Source organism: Mandrillus leucophaeus, unplaced genomic scaffold (genome assembly GCF_000951045.1).
Source record: "Mandrillus leucophaeus isolate KB7577 unplaced genomic scaffold, Mleu.le_1.0 Scaffold321, whole genome shotgun sequence".
Classification (NCBI taxonomy): Eukaryota; Metazoa; Chordata; class Mammalia; order Primates; family Cercopithecidae; genus Mandrillus; species Mandrillus leucophaeus.
The window spans coordinates 2,996,782-3,014,792 of record NW_012103377.1 but is presented as its reverse complement, the minus strand read 5'-3'; the positions used below and the strand labels follow the sequence as shown (position 1 = coordinate 3,014,792).

Below are 18,011 nucleotides of genomic sequence, written 5' to 3'. Positions count from 1 at the left end.
AAAAAAGTAAGGTAAGTGTTAAAGAGAAGTTCATCATACTAAAGGTAAAATATTAAGCCTAAAAATCTGTTACAACAGCTGCACAAGTTTTTTACAATGTAGCAACTAATAGGCCTGTTTATCTTTCTCTTCCTTTATGCTTCCAAATCCCTCTTCAACATTTATATTTAAATATCATATCCAATAATTGTTTATATTAAATATAATAATTTTAAAGCATTGTAAACTACATGTTTCTGTAAAAAAATATTAAAAATGCATACGTGGCAGAATGTGTCATCACAAGAAAAAAAAATCCATTGCTTAGAGTAAGACTTTTCTTACTTGGGTAAGCAAATATAAAATGTCTACTTTTTATGCTATAAAGATTTCAAAAACATTAGGATAATCCTAATTCCCAAATACAAAAGACTACTTCACGTACTGTATTTGTTACCTACATGATTCTAAAATAACATTAAAATTTGACATGTGAAAGAGTAGGGTGTTTCTTTAGGCGTACTTTCACCCAAGACACATAAATTGGGTCTATAATTATTAATTTACAAATGGGATTTTTATACTTTGTTCTTACCAATATTTATTGTATAATCTGTTCTAAACCCAGAAATAAATATATTTATTATATATTTGAGAGTCTAAAGTTGCTTGAGGCAGTGATAGAAATTTTCAAATTACTGAGTGTTTTTTAACATTGTCAGGCTAGAATATTTTCCTACCCTCAAGTTCCTTTCAGATCATTAAATACTAGCAACCTTTCTTCCTCTGGCTCAGTTATGCAGCAGTTCATCAAAGGATTGATAACTTCTTTTTTAAAATGGTCTTTTGAGATCAGCCTATGCCAAAGAAAAATATTTTACTAAACCTTCTCTGCCTTTGTAAATGGTTGAGGGGCCACTAGAGAACCTATACCTGTAAGTCAGGATATTTGATTCTGATCAACCAACCATTCTGTATGAATTTTAAAGAAGTCAGAACCTTGACTCACAGGTCAATTCATTACTTTCCACATACTCTGTACGCGAAGAATGATTTATTTCCATAACAAATTATGTTCTGAGACCTAAGTAGAAATCGAAATTGAATAAGAATATGTGGCTAGTTACCAACTCAGATTTAATTACAACAATAACCCAAACACTTTATATACATCAACTAATTTGTAGTTAATTTATTGAGGAGCATCAACATTAATATGTAAATATACAACGGTTTTATTTTTTCCAAAGGCTGCACTAATTGTGTATTCCTTCTACTGTTGACAGGTTTATCACTGAAAAACTTGGGGAACACATCTATCTGGAAGTCCTACCCCATGATTGAAACTAAAATAATTGTGTAAAACTCCTACCCCATGGCTGAAGCTCATGGAGCTTTTTAATTATCACTTTTTAATATTAAAACACTATTTATTATTAAAATAATCACTATTGTTTTCTTTTTTTTTATCTTTTGGGACCGGGTCTCACTCTGTTGCCCAGGCTGGAGTGCAGTGGCACAATCTTGGCTCACTGCAACCTCTGCCTCCCAGGTTCAAGTGATCCTTCTGCCTCAGCCTCCCAAGTAGCTGGGACTTCAGGTGCAAGCCACCACACCCAGCTAATTTTTGTATTTTTAGTAGAGACAGGGTTTCACCATGTTGGCCAGGCTGGAACTCCTGACCTCAAGTGATCCACTTGCCTCAGCCTCCCAAAGTGCTGGAATAACAGGTGTGAGCCACGGTGCCCAGCTCCTGCCCAATTTTAAAGGAAATAAATGGGCCGGGCATGGTGGCTCACACCTGCCATCCCAGCACTTTGGGAGGCAGAGGTGAGCAGATTGCTTGAGTCCAGGAGTTTGAGACCAGCCTGGACAACATGGTAAAACCCTGTCTATATTAAACAAACAAACAAATCAATAAAGGAAATAAATGACAGTTGCCTCTGTTTTGAAGGTAATATTGCTACCACTCTCAGGAAGATGGGTGTGTTGTTTTATTAATTAGTCACAAGGTGGCTTTGGGTTCTAAAGTCTACTGCTACTACCTGCTCCATCTATTTACCAAGAAAACTCAAATATTACTTTCTTTCTTTAACTTTGTTCAGTACAGGGTTCACCCAAGAACGAGGAGCAGCACAGAGACACCAGGGAAATGTTTAGTGCCAGTATGGCAAAATTAAGATTTACTTGTGCCAGAGTAGTTTCCTTTTGCAGACTGAAGAAACTGCCCACCTCCAAGATACATTGAGTTGATGTTTTAGGAGAGAGTATGGATGGTGCTGGTTTATAATTTGGAACATGCCTTCGTAGAACGTTGTCTATCTCAGAGAGTAATGAGGGTTTTCTGCTATACTGGGGCATTACTCACATAGGGTTGAGGGTGGATGACCTGAAATCTGATCTTTCCTGTCTTCTAGTTCTTGTACTATTAGAACTGTGATTTTCACTTAGCCCTCTGATTCATGGAAGTGCTTATCTATCTTCTACCCCTGCATGATGCATCTGCTTGTGGACCACACCCAAAAGCAATTTGCAGAATTAAAGTTTTTGAAGAGTCATAATAAATCAGTGCAATTTTTATCAAGAGAATAAAATTTGATTAATCAGATAACTGCATTGTTATTATTTGTGGGATCCTGATAGACCCAGAGGATACTAAAGCCTGTTCCCTTGACTAATTTTCATCAATACCATTAGCTCTGCCTAGGGCAGTATCTTCAGCTAAGGCATCTATACTAGTCAATCATTTGTTTGGCATTATGGAAACTGCCATTGTTTTGAATGATAGTGTAATTCATGTATAGTCTCCTGAACTTCTGGGTGCTTAAAGCTCAGAATTTTGATTGATGTTTAATAGTTATTACAGAACTCATCAGAGAAAATGAGGCCTTGGCATGATCGAGCCTGACTGAAGCTTTCAAAGCCACTGCAAGCTTAGGAAAGTTGCCCTATACATTTTTTATGAAAGGGCAGTGATCAGTTGTTCCATTTTTTTCTTATGTTGGTTAAATTAATAAAAAAGAAAAAATATGCTATGAGACTTAACCACGTATACTAAACATACAGCTATTTAATTAAGTGATTAAAGGGATCTCTTTGATGTGATACATGCAAGACATTTGAGAATTTATCTGACTCTCCTAAATAGCCAAGTCAGTGGGGATTAAAATAAATGAGCTTTCTGTCTTCCTTTCTGTAGATCAGCTTAATACTAAGTGGCTTTGAAAATTCAGGAGTAAAGCAGTCAACCTAGCCAATCTTTAAATCAGTTCATTCACATGTAGAAAAAGTAGATGCCATTTCAGAGCTCACAGCTAAATAAAGCAGAATTATGCCTGATTCTGTTCTTACCACCAGCATTATCAAGTTGTAGTATACCGTATTGAAAATTCTGGGAAGGTGGGGGTGATTTGAGAGTTTAAATCATGTTGTATGTTAGGTTTTCAATGTTCTTCATCTTTCTGAGTTCATTTGTGATAGCTATTGTCTCTCTCTTCGAATAATAATCTTTACAAACTCTCTGTTGTCTCCATGGAAATTAATTGTGATTTTTAAAGCTCTAGCCCTAAGACTTTAGGGCAGGGAGTCAACTCCCAAGCAACTGAGGTCTGTTGCATGTAAATGGTAGTAATAGCAAAGAGCAAAACAGAAACAAATAAAAATCTTGATAGCTAAGCCATGCATGCACGTGTACACACATGATGCTGTTGATCATGGATCAGTGTGGAAGCACTGTTAAGCACTTACTGTGTACTAGCCCCTGTGTCATGAATTGAGGCAACTCAGTGAATAACCTAGCTTTATTTAATTATCTGTGTTGGCTTAGTAAGCTATGGCCCTTGGGCCATATTTGGCATTCTGCCTGTTTTTGTGTGAACCACAAGTTAGAAATGGATTTCACATTTTTTTAATAGTTTTAAAAAAATCAGCTGGGTACAGTGGCTCATGCCTGGAACCCCAGTATTTAGGGAGGGAGAGGCAGGAGGATTGCTTGAGCCCAGGACTTTGAGACCTGCCTGGGCAACGTAGTGAGACCTGGTTCTCCACAAAAAGGAAAAATACAAGCAAAGAAACAACAACAACAACAAAATGACAAAAGACAAAAAACACGCCAAGTGTAAACAATCAAAAGAATAATATATTATGATACATGAAAGTTGTATGAGATTCAAATTTCAGTGTCTATAAAGTTTTATTGGAACAGAGTCACAGCCATTCATTTCTGTGTTGTTCTAGCTTGTTTCTGCTTTCTCAGGTACAATGACAGAGCTGAGTAGTTGTGCAGAGGCCATATGGGCTGCAAAGCCTAAAGTGTTTACTATCTGGCCCTTTACAGAAAACGTTTGCTTATTCTTGATCTGGGTAAGGTAAACTTCATAATTCCTTTATTATCTGAATACTTCTGTCAACTCTGTATTTCACTTTATTGGTATTAGAACTAAATGTATCCATATTCTACAGATGAGGAAACTGAGGAACAGAGAGATTCAGAAAATTCAGGTATTGCTAATACCTTATATGATGATGATAACTTGTTATAGAATAGTTTTCCTCAGTTTTTTAAATAAAAATGCAGTTAAGTAATGGATAATATTACGTTTGTATGTTCTTTTAGCATTAAGGAGAGTCCTGAGCTTAGATTTTATGTTCAGTAAGTGTATTAGTCTGTTATCATGCTGCTAATAAAGACATACCTGGGACTGAGTAATTTATAAAGAAAGAGGTTTAATTGACTCACAGTTCCACATGGCTGGGGAGGCCTAACAATCATGGCGAAAGGCAAACGAAGAACAAAGTCACGACTTGCATGGCAGCAGGCAAGCAAGAGAAAGCATGTGCAGGCTGGGCGTGGTGTCTCATGCCTGTAATCCCAGCACTTTGGGAGGCTGAGGCAGGTGGATCACCTGAGGTCAGGAGTTCGAGACCAGCCTGGCCAACATGGTAAAACCCTATCTCTACTAAAAATACAAAAAATTAGCCGGACGTGGTGGCAGGCGCCTGTCATCCCAGCTACTCAGGAGGCTGAGGCAGGAGAATCACTTGAACCCAGGAGGTGGAGGTTGCAGTGAGCTGAGATTGTGGCATTGCACTCTAGCCTGGGCAACAAGAGTGAAACTCCGTCTCAAAAAAAAAAAACAAACAACAAAAAACAAAAAACGCATGTGCAGAGGAACTCCCCTTTATAAAACCATCAGATCTCCTGAGACTTATTTACTATCAAGAGAACAGCACGGGAAACACCCATCCCCATGATTCAGTTACCTCCCACTGGGTCCCTCCCATGACATGTGGGAATTATGGGAGCTACAGTTTGAGATTTGGGTGGGGACACAGCCAAACCATATGAGTAAGTATTTGTTGATTGATTGAAATAGCTTACATAAAATAAATAGTTTTGTTTGCCACCAAGAATTAATTGCATTGGAAGCTGACTGTGGTGGCTCACACCTGTAATCCCAGCACTTTGGGAGGCCGAGGTGGACATATCATTTGAGATCAGGAGTTCGAGACCAGCCTGGCCAACATGATGAAACTCTGTCTGTACTAAAAAATACAGAAATTAGCCAGGCGTGGTGGTGCATGCCTGTAATCCCAGCTACTCGGTTGGGGGATTGGTGGCTGAGGCAGAAGAAGCTAGAACCCAAGAGGCGGAGGTTGCAGTGGGCTGAGATTGTGCCACTACACTCCAACCTGGGCGACAGAGTGAGGCTCCATCTCAAAAAAAAAAAAAAAAAAAAATTAATTGCAATGGATTTTATACCTTGCTTAATTTTCCAGAATGTTTTATATGTTCTCACAAAATGTCTCGTTTTCCCCCCTTTTTTCTCTCCTGTGGTAAGATCAGTTAATATTGAAATATACCTTAATGTTAGCTGGGCATAGTGGCACATGCCTGTGATCTCAGCTACTTGGTAGTCTGAGGCACAAGAATTACTTGAACCTGGGAGGTGGAGGTTGCAATGAGCTGAGATCGTGACACTGCACTCCAGCCTGGATGACATCATGAGACTGTCTCAAGACAACAACAACAAAACCCGGGGAAATGTACCTTGGTGTGAACAGCACTGAATGATGTTTATGATCACATGTTAATCCTCTTATATTTAAAGGTTAAATGTAAAATCTAGCCTTTTATATTTTCTGATACTATTGATGACATAGATCAGAGTGGGTTTATCAAATTATTCATTATATGAATTAATATTTATTGAGTATTGGCCGCTTGCTGTGTTACCTGTGGTAACATGGTGATTAGGTGGAATAGGCTATTGGTTTAATTTGAATAGTATTAGAAGATTCTCTCAGCTACAAAACCTCTCATTTAATTGTATTTATTCCTTTGGCTAATAAACTACTCTTTTAAATAAAAGTATTTCTCCCGAGTAAATATATTAGATTGCTATTAGTCACTTACATTCTATTATAAACTAGTTTGAGGCCCCAGTGGCAGCTAGTGGATTAGCAACCTTGAAAAATTAATAGTTTTGATGGATGAGAAGGAAAGGGGGAGATTTCTCTGGAGCACAGAGCACAGAAAGGCCAACTAGGGTATGATGGTATTGCAAGTGGTATGAACACATGGGACCTGCTAGGTATTGAAAGGAACAGATACAAGAAAGGGAAAGAGGAGGAAGGCAGAAACCAAGATGGCAAGTGCTAAAGGCAACCTGTATCTTTAATTTTTTCTAGGGTTAGGTTTGATAGTGTTTCTTGTGTCTGTTTTCAGAGGTGTGCCAATAGTGGCTCTCAAAAGAGTCCTCCAACTTTTAGGAGGCTGCGAATAGCCTGGATTCTTTTGACTCATATGCAGAGTCTGGCTTTGCTAGGAAAATCTCCTACTGTGCTCCAAGAAGCTTGTACATTTGTCTTCCATTGATAAGAGGGTTTTGTCAACAGCTTTTCTCCCTAGGCATTTCTTTTCTCATTATTTTTTCTCTCACTACAAGTGTGGTCTTCTGAAACTGGACCTATGACTAAAGACAGTGACATTATTTCTCAGGGGTTTCAGGTTATTTGGTTAGGAGTATAAGATGACCTGGACTCCTCTGGAAGACCCTCCAAACAGACACACAACAGTTATTCCAAATCCTTGGAAGAAGTCATGTTTCTACTTTGTTGGTGTAGTCTATAACTAACATTTGCTCATCATGTACTCTGAACCAAGGGAAAAGAAGTGTTTTACATGCGTTGTCATCCTGAACTCTTGCAGATAACGCTGTGAAGTAGGTACTAATTTTTAGTATTTTTTTCCTCAACATCTGATGTAAAGGAGAGTGTGTTAGGATTACATTAGCTATTGGAAAACATGGCACATAATGCCTCAAACAAATAAGGGCTTTATTTTCTGTATGTCATGAAGGGGAAAGAGGGAGGCAGTCCAGGTCTAATATGCTGGGCTTCAAATGCCATCAGCTTTTCATCCCACCATCTTCAGCATGTAGATTTTTCCTCATATGTGTTGCCTTTTGATTACTAGATGGCTGCTCTGCCTCTGGCATTGCATCAGCATTCCAGAAAGGAAGAAGAGGAAAGACTAAAGCAGTAGTTCTCAACTGGAGGTGATTTTGCCACCAGCGGACATTTGGCAATATATGGAGATATTTTTGGTTGTCACAACTTGCGGAGCGGGGCATGGGTTGCTCCTGGTATTGAATTTGTAGAAGCCAAAGATGCTGCTAAACATCCTACAATTTACAGGACAACCCCCACAACAAGAATTATCTGGCCCAAAGTGTTGAGAAACCCTGGACTCAAGGCAGAAAGCACATGCTGATGAATCTGTCCCCTTTCAAAATGGATTATTGGAAGTGCAACAAAAAGTTTTTCTTAAATGTCATTGGCCCGAATTTCATCCCGTAGCTGACTCCAGTTGTAAAGAAAACTGGGCAACATAGCTATTTTGTTGTTGTTGTTGAGTCCGTTGTCATCCTGAGCAGAATTGGAGTCCTGATAGTAAGAGAAGAAAGGGAGAATAGATATTAGGTAGACAGTAGGCAGTGTTTATTTCAAAAGTTAAGTACTCTCCCTAAGGTCACAGAGGTAGTGAAGATCAGCAGCTGCGTAAACCTCCTCTATTGAGGAAGGATGTCCAGCTGTCAAGTGCAGCTTCTCTCCAGATGTCTGTATGAATAAAGCATGAAAATGCATGCACTGGGTATGGAAAGCCCTGGAGTTTTTGATCAGCCACAGACAGCCTAGGAAATACTTCTTGCAGGATATAATATACAATCTGTTAAATATTTATATCACTGCTCTCTCAGTATTTACAGTGGGACTTGCCTTTCTTTTTTGTCCATGTAACCAATAGGGTAATTAATCTCAGACCTGACTCACTAATACTTTGCCCTTCAAGCCATCAAACTATTGGTGCTTCTCTTCTCCCATTCTGAAAAATTAAAAAGCGATGTGATTACTATTTGCCTTACTTAGGGTTCATTCAGGAAAACAGACACTCTTCTAAGTATATCAACCAGCAAGACATTTAATATAGGGAATTGGAGGCTTAGGCAGCCACTCCGAGGGCTGGGGAGTGAAGGGCAGAGTCTGCCAATGATCTCTGCTGCTTATACACCAAAGAGGTCTTTCTAAGGAGAATGCCTGGAAGTTTCTGGAAAAGGGCTGTATCTGCTGTCTGCAGATGCCCACATGTCTGTATATGGCTACCAACAGCAAATGAATGGCATCTCCTCTTCTACCTCTGGAATTGCCTATGAGTGCTTCTCGTTGGCAGTCTAACCTGGAGCCATGGGATATTGCAAGATGTAGTTCTGAAGCTTCTCAGGGAAAAATGTAGGATGAGGAGAAGTTGACAACGAAGTCTGTGGCAGAAAAAAACATTTGAGTCTGAATAGAGGTATACATATATAGCACATTTTAGGAAGAAGAACACTCAAGTCAGATGTTGGCAATGTTGCTACTAGTATTATTACCTTATTCTAGGTATGTATCTTTGGGAGGTAAATAGGGATTCTTTATATCTGTTCTGATTGTTCTGATTCTCTTCAAGTTATGGTGATGCTACATAAATAATAAAAAAGGATTCAATAACCTGCATAGATGGTGCAGAAGGTGATATATTCTGTGAGGCTCTGTGGTGCAGTGGGGGGTCCCAGAGATGAGGTTTAAAAAACAATGCATAATTCACCAGCATGCTCTGGAAAGACCAGTCTTCAGAAAACAATTGTGAATGACTCAGCTTGTTCATTTGCTCGTTCTCTTTCTTTCCTTCTTTCTCTCTCTCTCTCTTTCTTTCTCTCTCTCTCTCTTTCTTTCTTTCTTTTTCTTTCTTTTCTTCTCTCTCTCTCTCAAACTGTCTGGAATTCTTGCTATAGTTATGCATATGACTTATAGTGAGCTGATAAAATATAGTGCAAAGTTAAATACAATGCAGGAAATAATAGAATAATCTCAGAATGAGGTAACCTGTAGACATACGAACTAGTTTGGTGTTGGGGGTAGAGCTGTAACCTCTAGTTATCTGCTATCTGGGTCACATCAAGCTTTTGGTGTGTGTAACTCACAGGGTTTTGAAGGTATAATTTGATCTGTGCTATACTTGAGTCTCTGAAACAGCAAAACCCATTATGACTATGTCCTACAGCCCTTGTAAAATCCTAAGTCTTGAGTTTCAGGATTCTGCTGATATTTAGTATTTGAATTATTTCAAGGAAGATAAGGCAACTGTACTATCTTATTCTGTTTATTTCTTGAGTGAGGAAAATTGAAAGGGACTAAAGGAAAGAACTCGTTGCCAAGAGCAGCGTCCAAAGGTCACTAGTTTTGCTTTGCGGCTTTGCTGGAATAAAACCAATGTGTTTGTGTTTGCCTAGGTCTTACATTAGGTCATCTGGAGGCAGATCTGGAGATGAGAATTCCTGTTTAAGTGATTTACTAAACAAATACTCCCAAGAGAAATCAGTAAGGTAATGGGAGAAGCAAGACAGGGAGGGGTGAGAGTCCAATTTCAGGAGACATCTCAGAACTAGTCTGATCCTGCAGGGAACTTTGGAAGTACAAAGTATACCTCAGAGTTTGTCCTGAATTGAGGCAAGGGGGCTGTGCTTTCATATTGCTGCTTAGGGCAGCTTGGGCGGAGGCGGAGGCGGAGGCGGAGGCGGAGGCGGAGGCGGAGGCGGAGGCGGAGGCGGAGGCGGAGGTGCAGGTGCAGGTGCAGGTGCAGGTGCAGGTGCAGGTGCAGGTGCAGGTGCAGGTGCAGGCAGGGTGGGTAGAAGGCAAATAAACTCTCAGGAACTAGCTGTTTTTGATTGCAAGCAAGGAGCTCTAGTAGCTCCTAGGGCAGGCCTTCAAAAAGTCTCAGGTGTTGGCCATTAGAAAAGAAAAACAGATGCTGGAGGGAGGCACAGAAGTTATAAAAGGGATCCCACGGAATCTGGTCAGAGCCCTGACAGTGTACTTGTAAGCTTGTCTTTTGCTTTTATGAAACCCAGAATCTGGGGAAGGGAGAGAAATTTTTCACATGGAACTGTGAAGTTTCTCTAAAGCAAGGGTTGACGAACTTTTTCTAGAAAGGGCCAGATAAAATATTTGAGGCTTTGTGGGCCACAGGGTGTCTGACCCAATTATTCAACTCTACAACTGTACTGCAGAAGCAGCCATAGATGACAGGTAAACAAATGAGTGTGGCTATGTTCCAATAAAACTTTATTTATAAAAACAGGGGTAGGGTAGCTGGATTTGGCCCAGGGACCATATTTTGCAAATCTCTGCTCTTGAGGTTCTTCATATGTGCCTAAGTTTGTTTTTCCTTTATTTATACCCTATCTGTTATAAAACACAGAGGATCATTAGTACCTTTGTCTATCTAAATGATGGTTACGACATTATGATGTATCTTAAATTATTCTAGACCACTGCCTCCAATCTTCCTGGCATCCTGGCCATCTTTCACAATGTTGCAAAGATAATCTTCCTGAAGCATGACTCATCTCCTTTTATTCCCATGCTAAACATATTTAGCTCTCTCTTAGCTGTAAAATAAAATTTAGGCTTGTTAACATGGCACTCAGGAATCCCTGTGATCTGACCCCAGGCCAATTTTCCTGCCTTATTTTCTGCTCTCCATCCTCATGTACTTATAGTCCTGCTACATTAAATTACTCACCCTCTCTTCAATATGCCATTATCGTGTGTGTTTGCTATCTCCTCATAGTTTTTTTCATTTTTATGTATTTAAGCTGACTACATATATATACTGACAAAATTATATATATATATGATGTACAACATGATGTTTTAATACATGTATACATTAGAGAATGGATAAATTAACATATCCATCACCTCATATATTTATCATTTTTGTGATAACATTTAAAATCTACTCCCTTAGCCATTTTCAAGTGTACAATACATTGTTATTAACTATAGTCACTATGTTGTACAATACATCTCCTAAACTTATTCCTCTTATCTAACTGAAATTTTGTATCTTTTGACCAACTCCCTAACCCATTCCTCCACCCCTGGTAACCACCATCCTACTATACTGTCCCCTATGAGTCTGACTGTTTAAAATTCCACATGAATGAGATCATGCAGTATTTGCCTTTCGGTGCCTAGCTTATTTCACTTAGCATGAAGTCCTACAGGTTCATCCACGTTGTCACAAGTGACAGGATTTTCTTCTTTTTTAAAGCTGAATAGTATTCCATTGTGTATATATACTACATTTTTAATCCATTCCTCTGTCGATAGACATTTAGGCTAATTCCATATCTTGGCTATTTTGAATAGTGCTTCAGTGAACATTGAGGCGCTGATATCTCTTTAGCGTACTGATTTCATTTCCTTTGGCTATATCCCCAGAAGTAGGATTACTGCTTCGTATGGTAGATATATTTTTAAGTGTTTCTTCATTCTCTCTCTTTTTTTTTTTTTTTTTTTTTTTTTTTTTTTTATTTTTTGAGACAGAGTCTCACTCTGTCGCCCAGGCTGGAGTGCAGTGGCGTGATCTCGGCTCACTGCAAGCTCCGCCTCCTGGGTTCACGGCATTCTCCTGCCTCAGTCTCCTGAGTAGCTGGGACAACAGGTGCTCGCCACCATGCCCGGGTAATCTGTTTTTTTTTTTTGTATTTTTAGTAGAGACGGGGTTTCACCGTGTTAGCCAGGATGGTCTCGATCTCCTGACCTTGTGATCTGCCCGCCTTGGCCTCCCAAAGTGCTGGGATTACAGGCGTGAGCCACCGCGCCTGGCTTCCATAGTGTTTTTCATAGTGACTGTATCAAATTATATTGCCATCAACAGTGCTCAAGAGTTGCCTTTTCTCCACACCCTTGCTAACACTTATTATCTCTTGTGTTGTTGATAATTGCCATTCTAACTGGTGATAGGTAATATCTCATTGTGTTTTTAATTTTTATTTCCCTGATGAATAATGATGTGGATCATTAAAAAAATATGTTGACCATTTGTATGTCTTCTTTTGAGAAATGTATTTTCATTTTATTTTCCCTTTTTAATTACTTAACTTATTTATTTATTTTGAGACAGGTTCTTGTTCTCTTACCCAGGCTGGAGTGCAGTAATGTGATCATAGCTCACTGCAGCCTCTACCTCCCAGGCTCAAGTGATCCTCCTGCCTCAACCTCCCAACTAATTGGAACTATAGGCAGGTGCCACCATGCCCGGCTTTTTTTTATTTTTTATTTTTGTAGAGACAGGGTCCCACTGCGTTGCCCAGGTTGGTCTTGAATTCCTGGCCCCAAGCAATCCTCCTGCCTCAGCCTCCCAAAGCTCTGGGATTACAGGCATGAACCACTGTGCCCGACCTCCTTTCCCCATTTTTTAACCAGGTTATTTGCTTTATTGATATTGAGTTGAGTTTTAAATATATTTTGGATATTAACCCTTTATCAGATGTATGGTTTGTACATATTTTTGCCTCCATCTTTGCCCCTGTTTCTTCTCTTGGAATGTTCTTCTAGCTCTACATTTTGAAATCCTAACCATTCTCTAAGACTCGATTCAGTCACCTTCTCCATTAAGCATTTTCTCCATGCAGAAACAGTCTCTGCTCTGGACTTTGATAACAATATTGTCTATTTCTATTAAAATTTTTATTTTGTTTACATTGTACTAGACAGTTATTTGCTACATTCACTACATTTTTAGTATACCGAGGTCTTTCAGTATATATCTATCTACTTTTGCCTTTCACAGTGGCTTGCATATAGTAGATATTCAGTAAATGGAGTTTTCAGATGAAGGGCACATTTCTACATCTTGTGATTATTAATGATTTAAGTGCTGAAACTCTGACATTATTTTTCTTTTTCCTTTTTATAGGCGAGAGCTGTTTTGGCAAAAGTTGGCTATCCAGACTTTATAATGAATGATACTCATGTTAATGAAGACCTCAAAGCAGTAAGTGCTATATTTATTGTACTTTTTTTTTTTTTCCCCCTGGCAAGTTTTACTGGCCTTGTGCCTTTCAACTAACCCAAGTCCAAGCAATTAAAACTGGTGATGCCAGAAAACACCAACTTTTGATTAATTCCTTGGCTAGATATGAGCCTGAATATGCCAGGCAGATCACAAGATTTAGGGCAGATTCAAAATAAAGGAAGTGTCAGAAACGATGCATAGCTGAGTGGGTACCATAAAACAAATGGACTTGGGTTTGGCCTAATTTGATCATAAAAGAAAGAATTAAGCAAAGTGAGTATTTTACAATTAGTGAGCATGTTCTAATGGCAAATGCATCATGTTTGTTGTTAAACACTTTTTATTTGCTTCATTCATATTAAATGAATAGTAATAAATCTGCCTACTGGGACTTAACTTCATTAAACTTTATGAGTGGTTTGGCAAATTAAGTGCGTATACATATGACTCTGTAATTTATTGTGAATTGGATTGTGTATTTGCAGTAAGTTACTGATGAAAAATAGTCATAATTCTTTTTTATTCCAATATTTTTGGACATGTATTTTCCAGTAGGTATATTAATTATAGGCCTTTCTAGTCACAACGACTGTTATTTCCTCTCCTACAAATAGTTCTGATAAACGATTTTTCTTCCTCATTAAAAAAACCTGTTTTTACCATTCACTAGATTGTCTTGAAAACGTAGTCTTTTGAAATTCTTTAAGTAACTATGCTTCTGAGGTATAGCTCTTTCCTGAAATTGTGGCTCAACAAGTGGCATATCTGAAAGCAATCCCAGCTTTGGAGACGAGCATCAAAATTTTACAAGACTATTCAAAAGTGAGAGAAAGCATTAATTAGAATCTTCCTCCATTGGGCTCTAAGATATAGCCTCCCAAAGTATTGATACAGTTGCTCTGGAAGAAAATAATTATGCCTCATAGCATCCTAAAACTCAGACAGTCTATCTTATTTTGTTTTGATGGTGCTGAAAATTCCATTATTATTATCATAACTAAAAATATTGAAGCACTTGACATATTCATGTGCATTAACTTTTAATTCCTTCAGTGATTCTGTGAAATAGCTGATGTTCATTCCCATTTTGCAGAAAAGGACATAGAGACTCAATAATTTAAGTGAGCTCCTCAGTTGCACACAGAGTTTCAGAGCCAGGACTGAAATCTGGGCTCAGGAAGCTCTGCCTGTAATCAGAGAAGGGGTTCTTGAGGGTCCTTTTTAGGCAGCTGTGCTGGAGGAACAGAAGCGTCAGGGTGGAGACTTGGTGGGGGCAGTGTGACCAGAGCTGTTGGAAGAAGAGCAGAGGGAAGGCCATCTTATCAAACGGTTAAGAGCACAGGCTCCAGTGTCATGGGCCTGGGTTTGAATTCTGCTTCTTCCACTGACTAGCTGTTTCATCCTGTGTAGGTTACTTAACTTCAGTTAGCCTCCCTTTGGTATCTGGCTACTGGAAATATCATAATCAAGTCTTAGTATTGTTGGGAAGATTAGATGAGATTATATAAACGTAAAAGCGCCTGGCATAATCCTCTGACACAGAGTATAGCCTACTCCCTATAAAGGGGAGCTTTCATATGGACCATTTGTGGTCCATTTTCAAATCAGCCTTATAAAATATTCCATTTCATTGATCCTTAATAGAAATAGACTGCAGCGTGAATTTACAGGAAAGCAAAAAGCACACTGGGTATTTTAAACAGGGAATTGAATACGGGAAATAGGTTGGAAGGCAAGAAAAGGGAAAATAGATAAACCACAGGTTAACCTGCTGTTGCTATAAGAAGAATATCACCAGGGCACAAAGTACCTTAGCAGGAGAACCTGGGTAACTCCATACAATTGGTACATATTCTGAGTCAGGATGTGGATGAGAAGGTTTGAGAGACAGTTTGGTGTAGAGGTTATAAATAGGGACCCTGGAGTCAAAGTGCCTGGAGTAAAACCCCCAGTCTACCATGTACTACCGTGTTACCTAGGGTAGGTTATGTATCCTCTCTGTGCCTTTCTTCATCTGAAGAATGAAGGTGATACAAATCCCTCCCATATAGCATTTCTGGGAGGATCAAATAAGTTAACATATTTAAAGTGTTTAGAATGAACCTGAGCATACAATCAGCACAATGTAAGTGTTAGCTATGACATCCTCAATTCACACTTGTGGTAGTGGACATTTTGGTTTGAAAAAGTCCTCATGAATTAACTCATACACTGTCCACGTCCCTCAAATTGATTTAAAAGGGTATACAGATGGAGCAGTCTCAAGCTTTAATCGAATAAGGTAGCACTTAAGGCTTACTCACAATATTTAGTTGATCAAGTTTTGTTGGCATTCTGTTGCTAAGTTGAGAGCCCCAAATTTAAGGACCCATTGAATGCAATATCTTTTGTGAAAAGAAACCAGATGCCAAACAGGATGCCATGTTGGCTATGCTTCTTTGTTTCTCTGGGGCCTGAACTGAAGCGGTTACACACCAAGATTTTTAATCACTTCTTTGAAGAAATAGCTTTCATCTGACTCATTGCCAAAACAGACACAATTACACCCAAGAGTTTTAACAGTTTAAAAACCTGACAGTGAAAAAAATTCCAGGTACATGAAGTAAAAAGACATTTGTATTCAGAAACCGATGGTTTTAGTCCATTTTCACATTGCTATAAAGAAATACCTGAGACTGGATAATTTACAGAGGAAAGAGGTTTAATTGACTCACAGTTCCACATGGCTGGGGAGGCCTCAGGAAACCTACAATCATGGCAGAAAGTGAAGGGGAAACAGGCACCTTCTTCACAAGGCGGCAGGAGGGAAGAATGAGAGTTCAGGAAAAAAAGTGCCACTTTTAAAACCGTCAGAACTCGTGAGAACTTGCTATCAGGAGAACAGCATGGGGGAAACTGCCCCCGTGATTCATTCACCTCCCTTCCTTGACATATGGGGATTACAGAGATTTGGGCTCTCTCACTTTCTCTCCCCCTCAATCCCTGCCCTTTTCTTTTTCTGACAATGGCTTCAGTCCCTCCTCCAAAGCTCAGCTCTGGAGTGGCAGTTCTCCTCTACTCTCCTAAGTGACGGTACCATCACCTCCTCCGTTTTGTGACACTAGACACAGGAGTAGCAGCTGTGCTACTCCCGTGACTCTCACAGAGCCAGATCATATCACTGATAGATGAAATGAATAAAACTCACCCGAAAAGGTAAAGGATGACATTGCAGTATTGTCACTGAGGGCAATAGCAAAAAGACTAAAGTATTCCTGGTACACAGTGAGACTGTTTTCAGTTTTAAGAAACATGTGGATAAGGACTCCTGTGAGAAATTTCTGGTAATACGAGCTCTGAGCATGAGAGGCTGTTACAAATGAAAAACAGCATGCTGCACTGGAGACAGGTGGAGATATGATTCATCAGGCACAAATGCAAAAGGAAAGAGGAGCGAAATTACCTGATGGATCAGACGAAGGTCAAGGAAAAATGCTGAAAATGGAAGTTGGGCTCGTGTGGAAATAAAAGCAAATGAGATAGAATTAAGAGGTAAATATGCAAAAGAATCAAATTTTTTTCCTTTAAGGATGACAAGGTAAACTGAGGTACTCAGCAAAGCATTTCTGAATAACAATCCTGTAGTTTTGGAAAAGAACAAGAAGAAATAAAATGCCCTTTATTTGAATCCCCATCAACATGCAGGAAAGCCTATTAGCCTAAATAGGTAGGCATCGGCCCATTTTCAAATCAGCCTAATAAAGTATTCCGTTTCGTTGATTCTTAATAGAAATAGATTCAAGCAGTGAGTTTCTACCAATTTTGGAAATATTTCAATATTAGCGAGGAAAGCAAAAAGCACACTAGATATTTTAAACAGTGAATTTAATACATGAAATATGTTGGAAGGCAAGAAGAGGGAAAAATGAGATAAACCACAGATTAGTAACTTTAGAAAGCAGCTGCTACTCCTGTGTCGAGGGTCACAGAAGGGAGGAGGTGATGGTACCGTCACTTAGGAGAGTAGAGGAGAACTGCCACTCCAGAGCTGAGCTTTGCAGGAGGAACTGAAGCTTCTTCCAGAGCCACTGTCAGAAAAAGAAAAGGGAGGGAGTAGATGGGGAGAGAGAGTGAGAGGCAGCAACACAGCACCCTTTTCTCTCCTGCAACCCACTGATTTCCTCTAGCGCCTCCTATTTGCAGGAAAGTAATTGGCAAAGGAGCTTGGGAAACAGTTTTCAGATTTCCAGTCCCCAGCATTACGGAACAGAGTGAAAGGGTAGGCAGCACGTAGCTGAAAAACTATAGGTAAATAACCAGCACCATTAAGGACATTACTCATTCTTGTGAAAGCCAATGAAGAATTGCAGTAAGGACTAAAGTCAGAATCATGGCTGGCCTCCATTTACTTAGGAGAATTGGAAATGAGAAATTTTTCAGAGGCCAAAGTTTCTGGTGAGTGATACACACATATATACATATAACGTGCATACAGGGATATGCAGATATGTGAACCTATGTAAGATTCTCTGGGGTGGGTCTGGTCTGCTTTGGCCAGTGAAACGCTAGTGTGTATGTGCGTGTGTGTGTATGTGTGTGCGTGTGTGTGTGTGCGTGTATGTGTGTGTGTGCGCGTGTGTGTGTGTGT

At 39.4% G+C, this 18,011-nt stretch overlaps 1 protein-coding gene across 2 annotated transcripts in view; it reads left to right on the top strand.

Annotated features, from left to right (window-relative positions):
- Nucleotides 1-18,011, top strand: part of PHEX (phosphate regulating endopeptidase homolog, X-linked) — a 224,577-nt gene that overhangs the window by 128,784 nt on the left and 77,782 nt on the right. For both annotated transcript variants that reach the window (XM_011988020.1, XM_011988019.1), the window contains exon 13: nt 13,286-13,363. In XM_011988020.1, the coding sequence (XP_011843410.1) occupies nt 13,286-13,363 (78 nt within the window). The remainder of the gene's footprint in view (nt 1-13,285; nt 13,364-18,011) is intronic.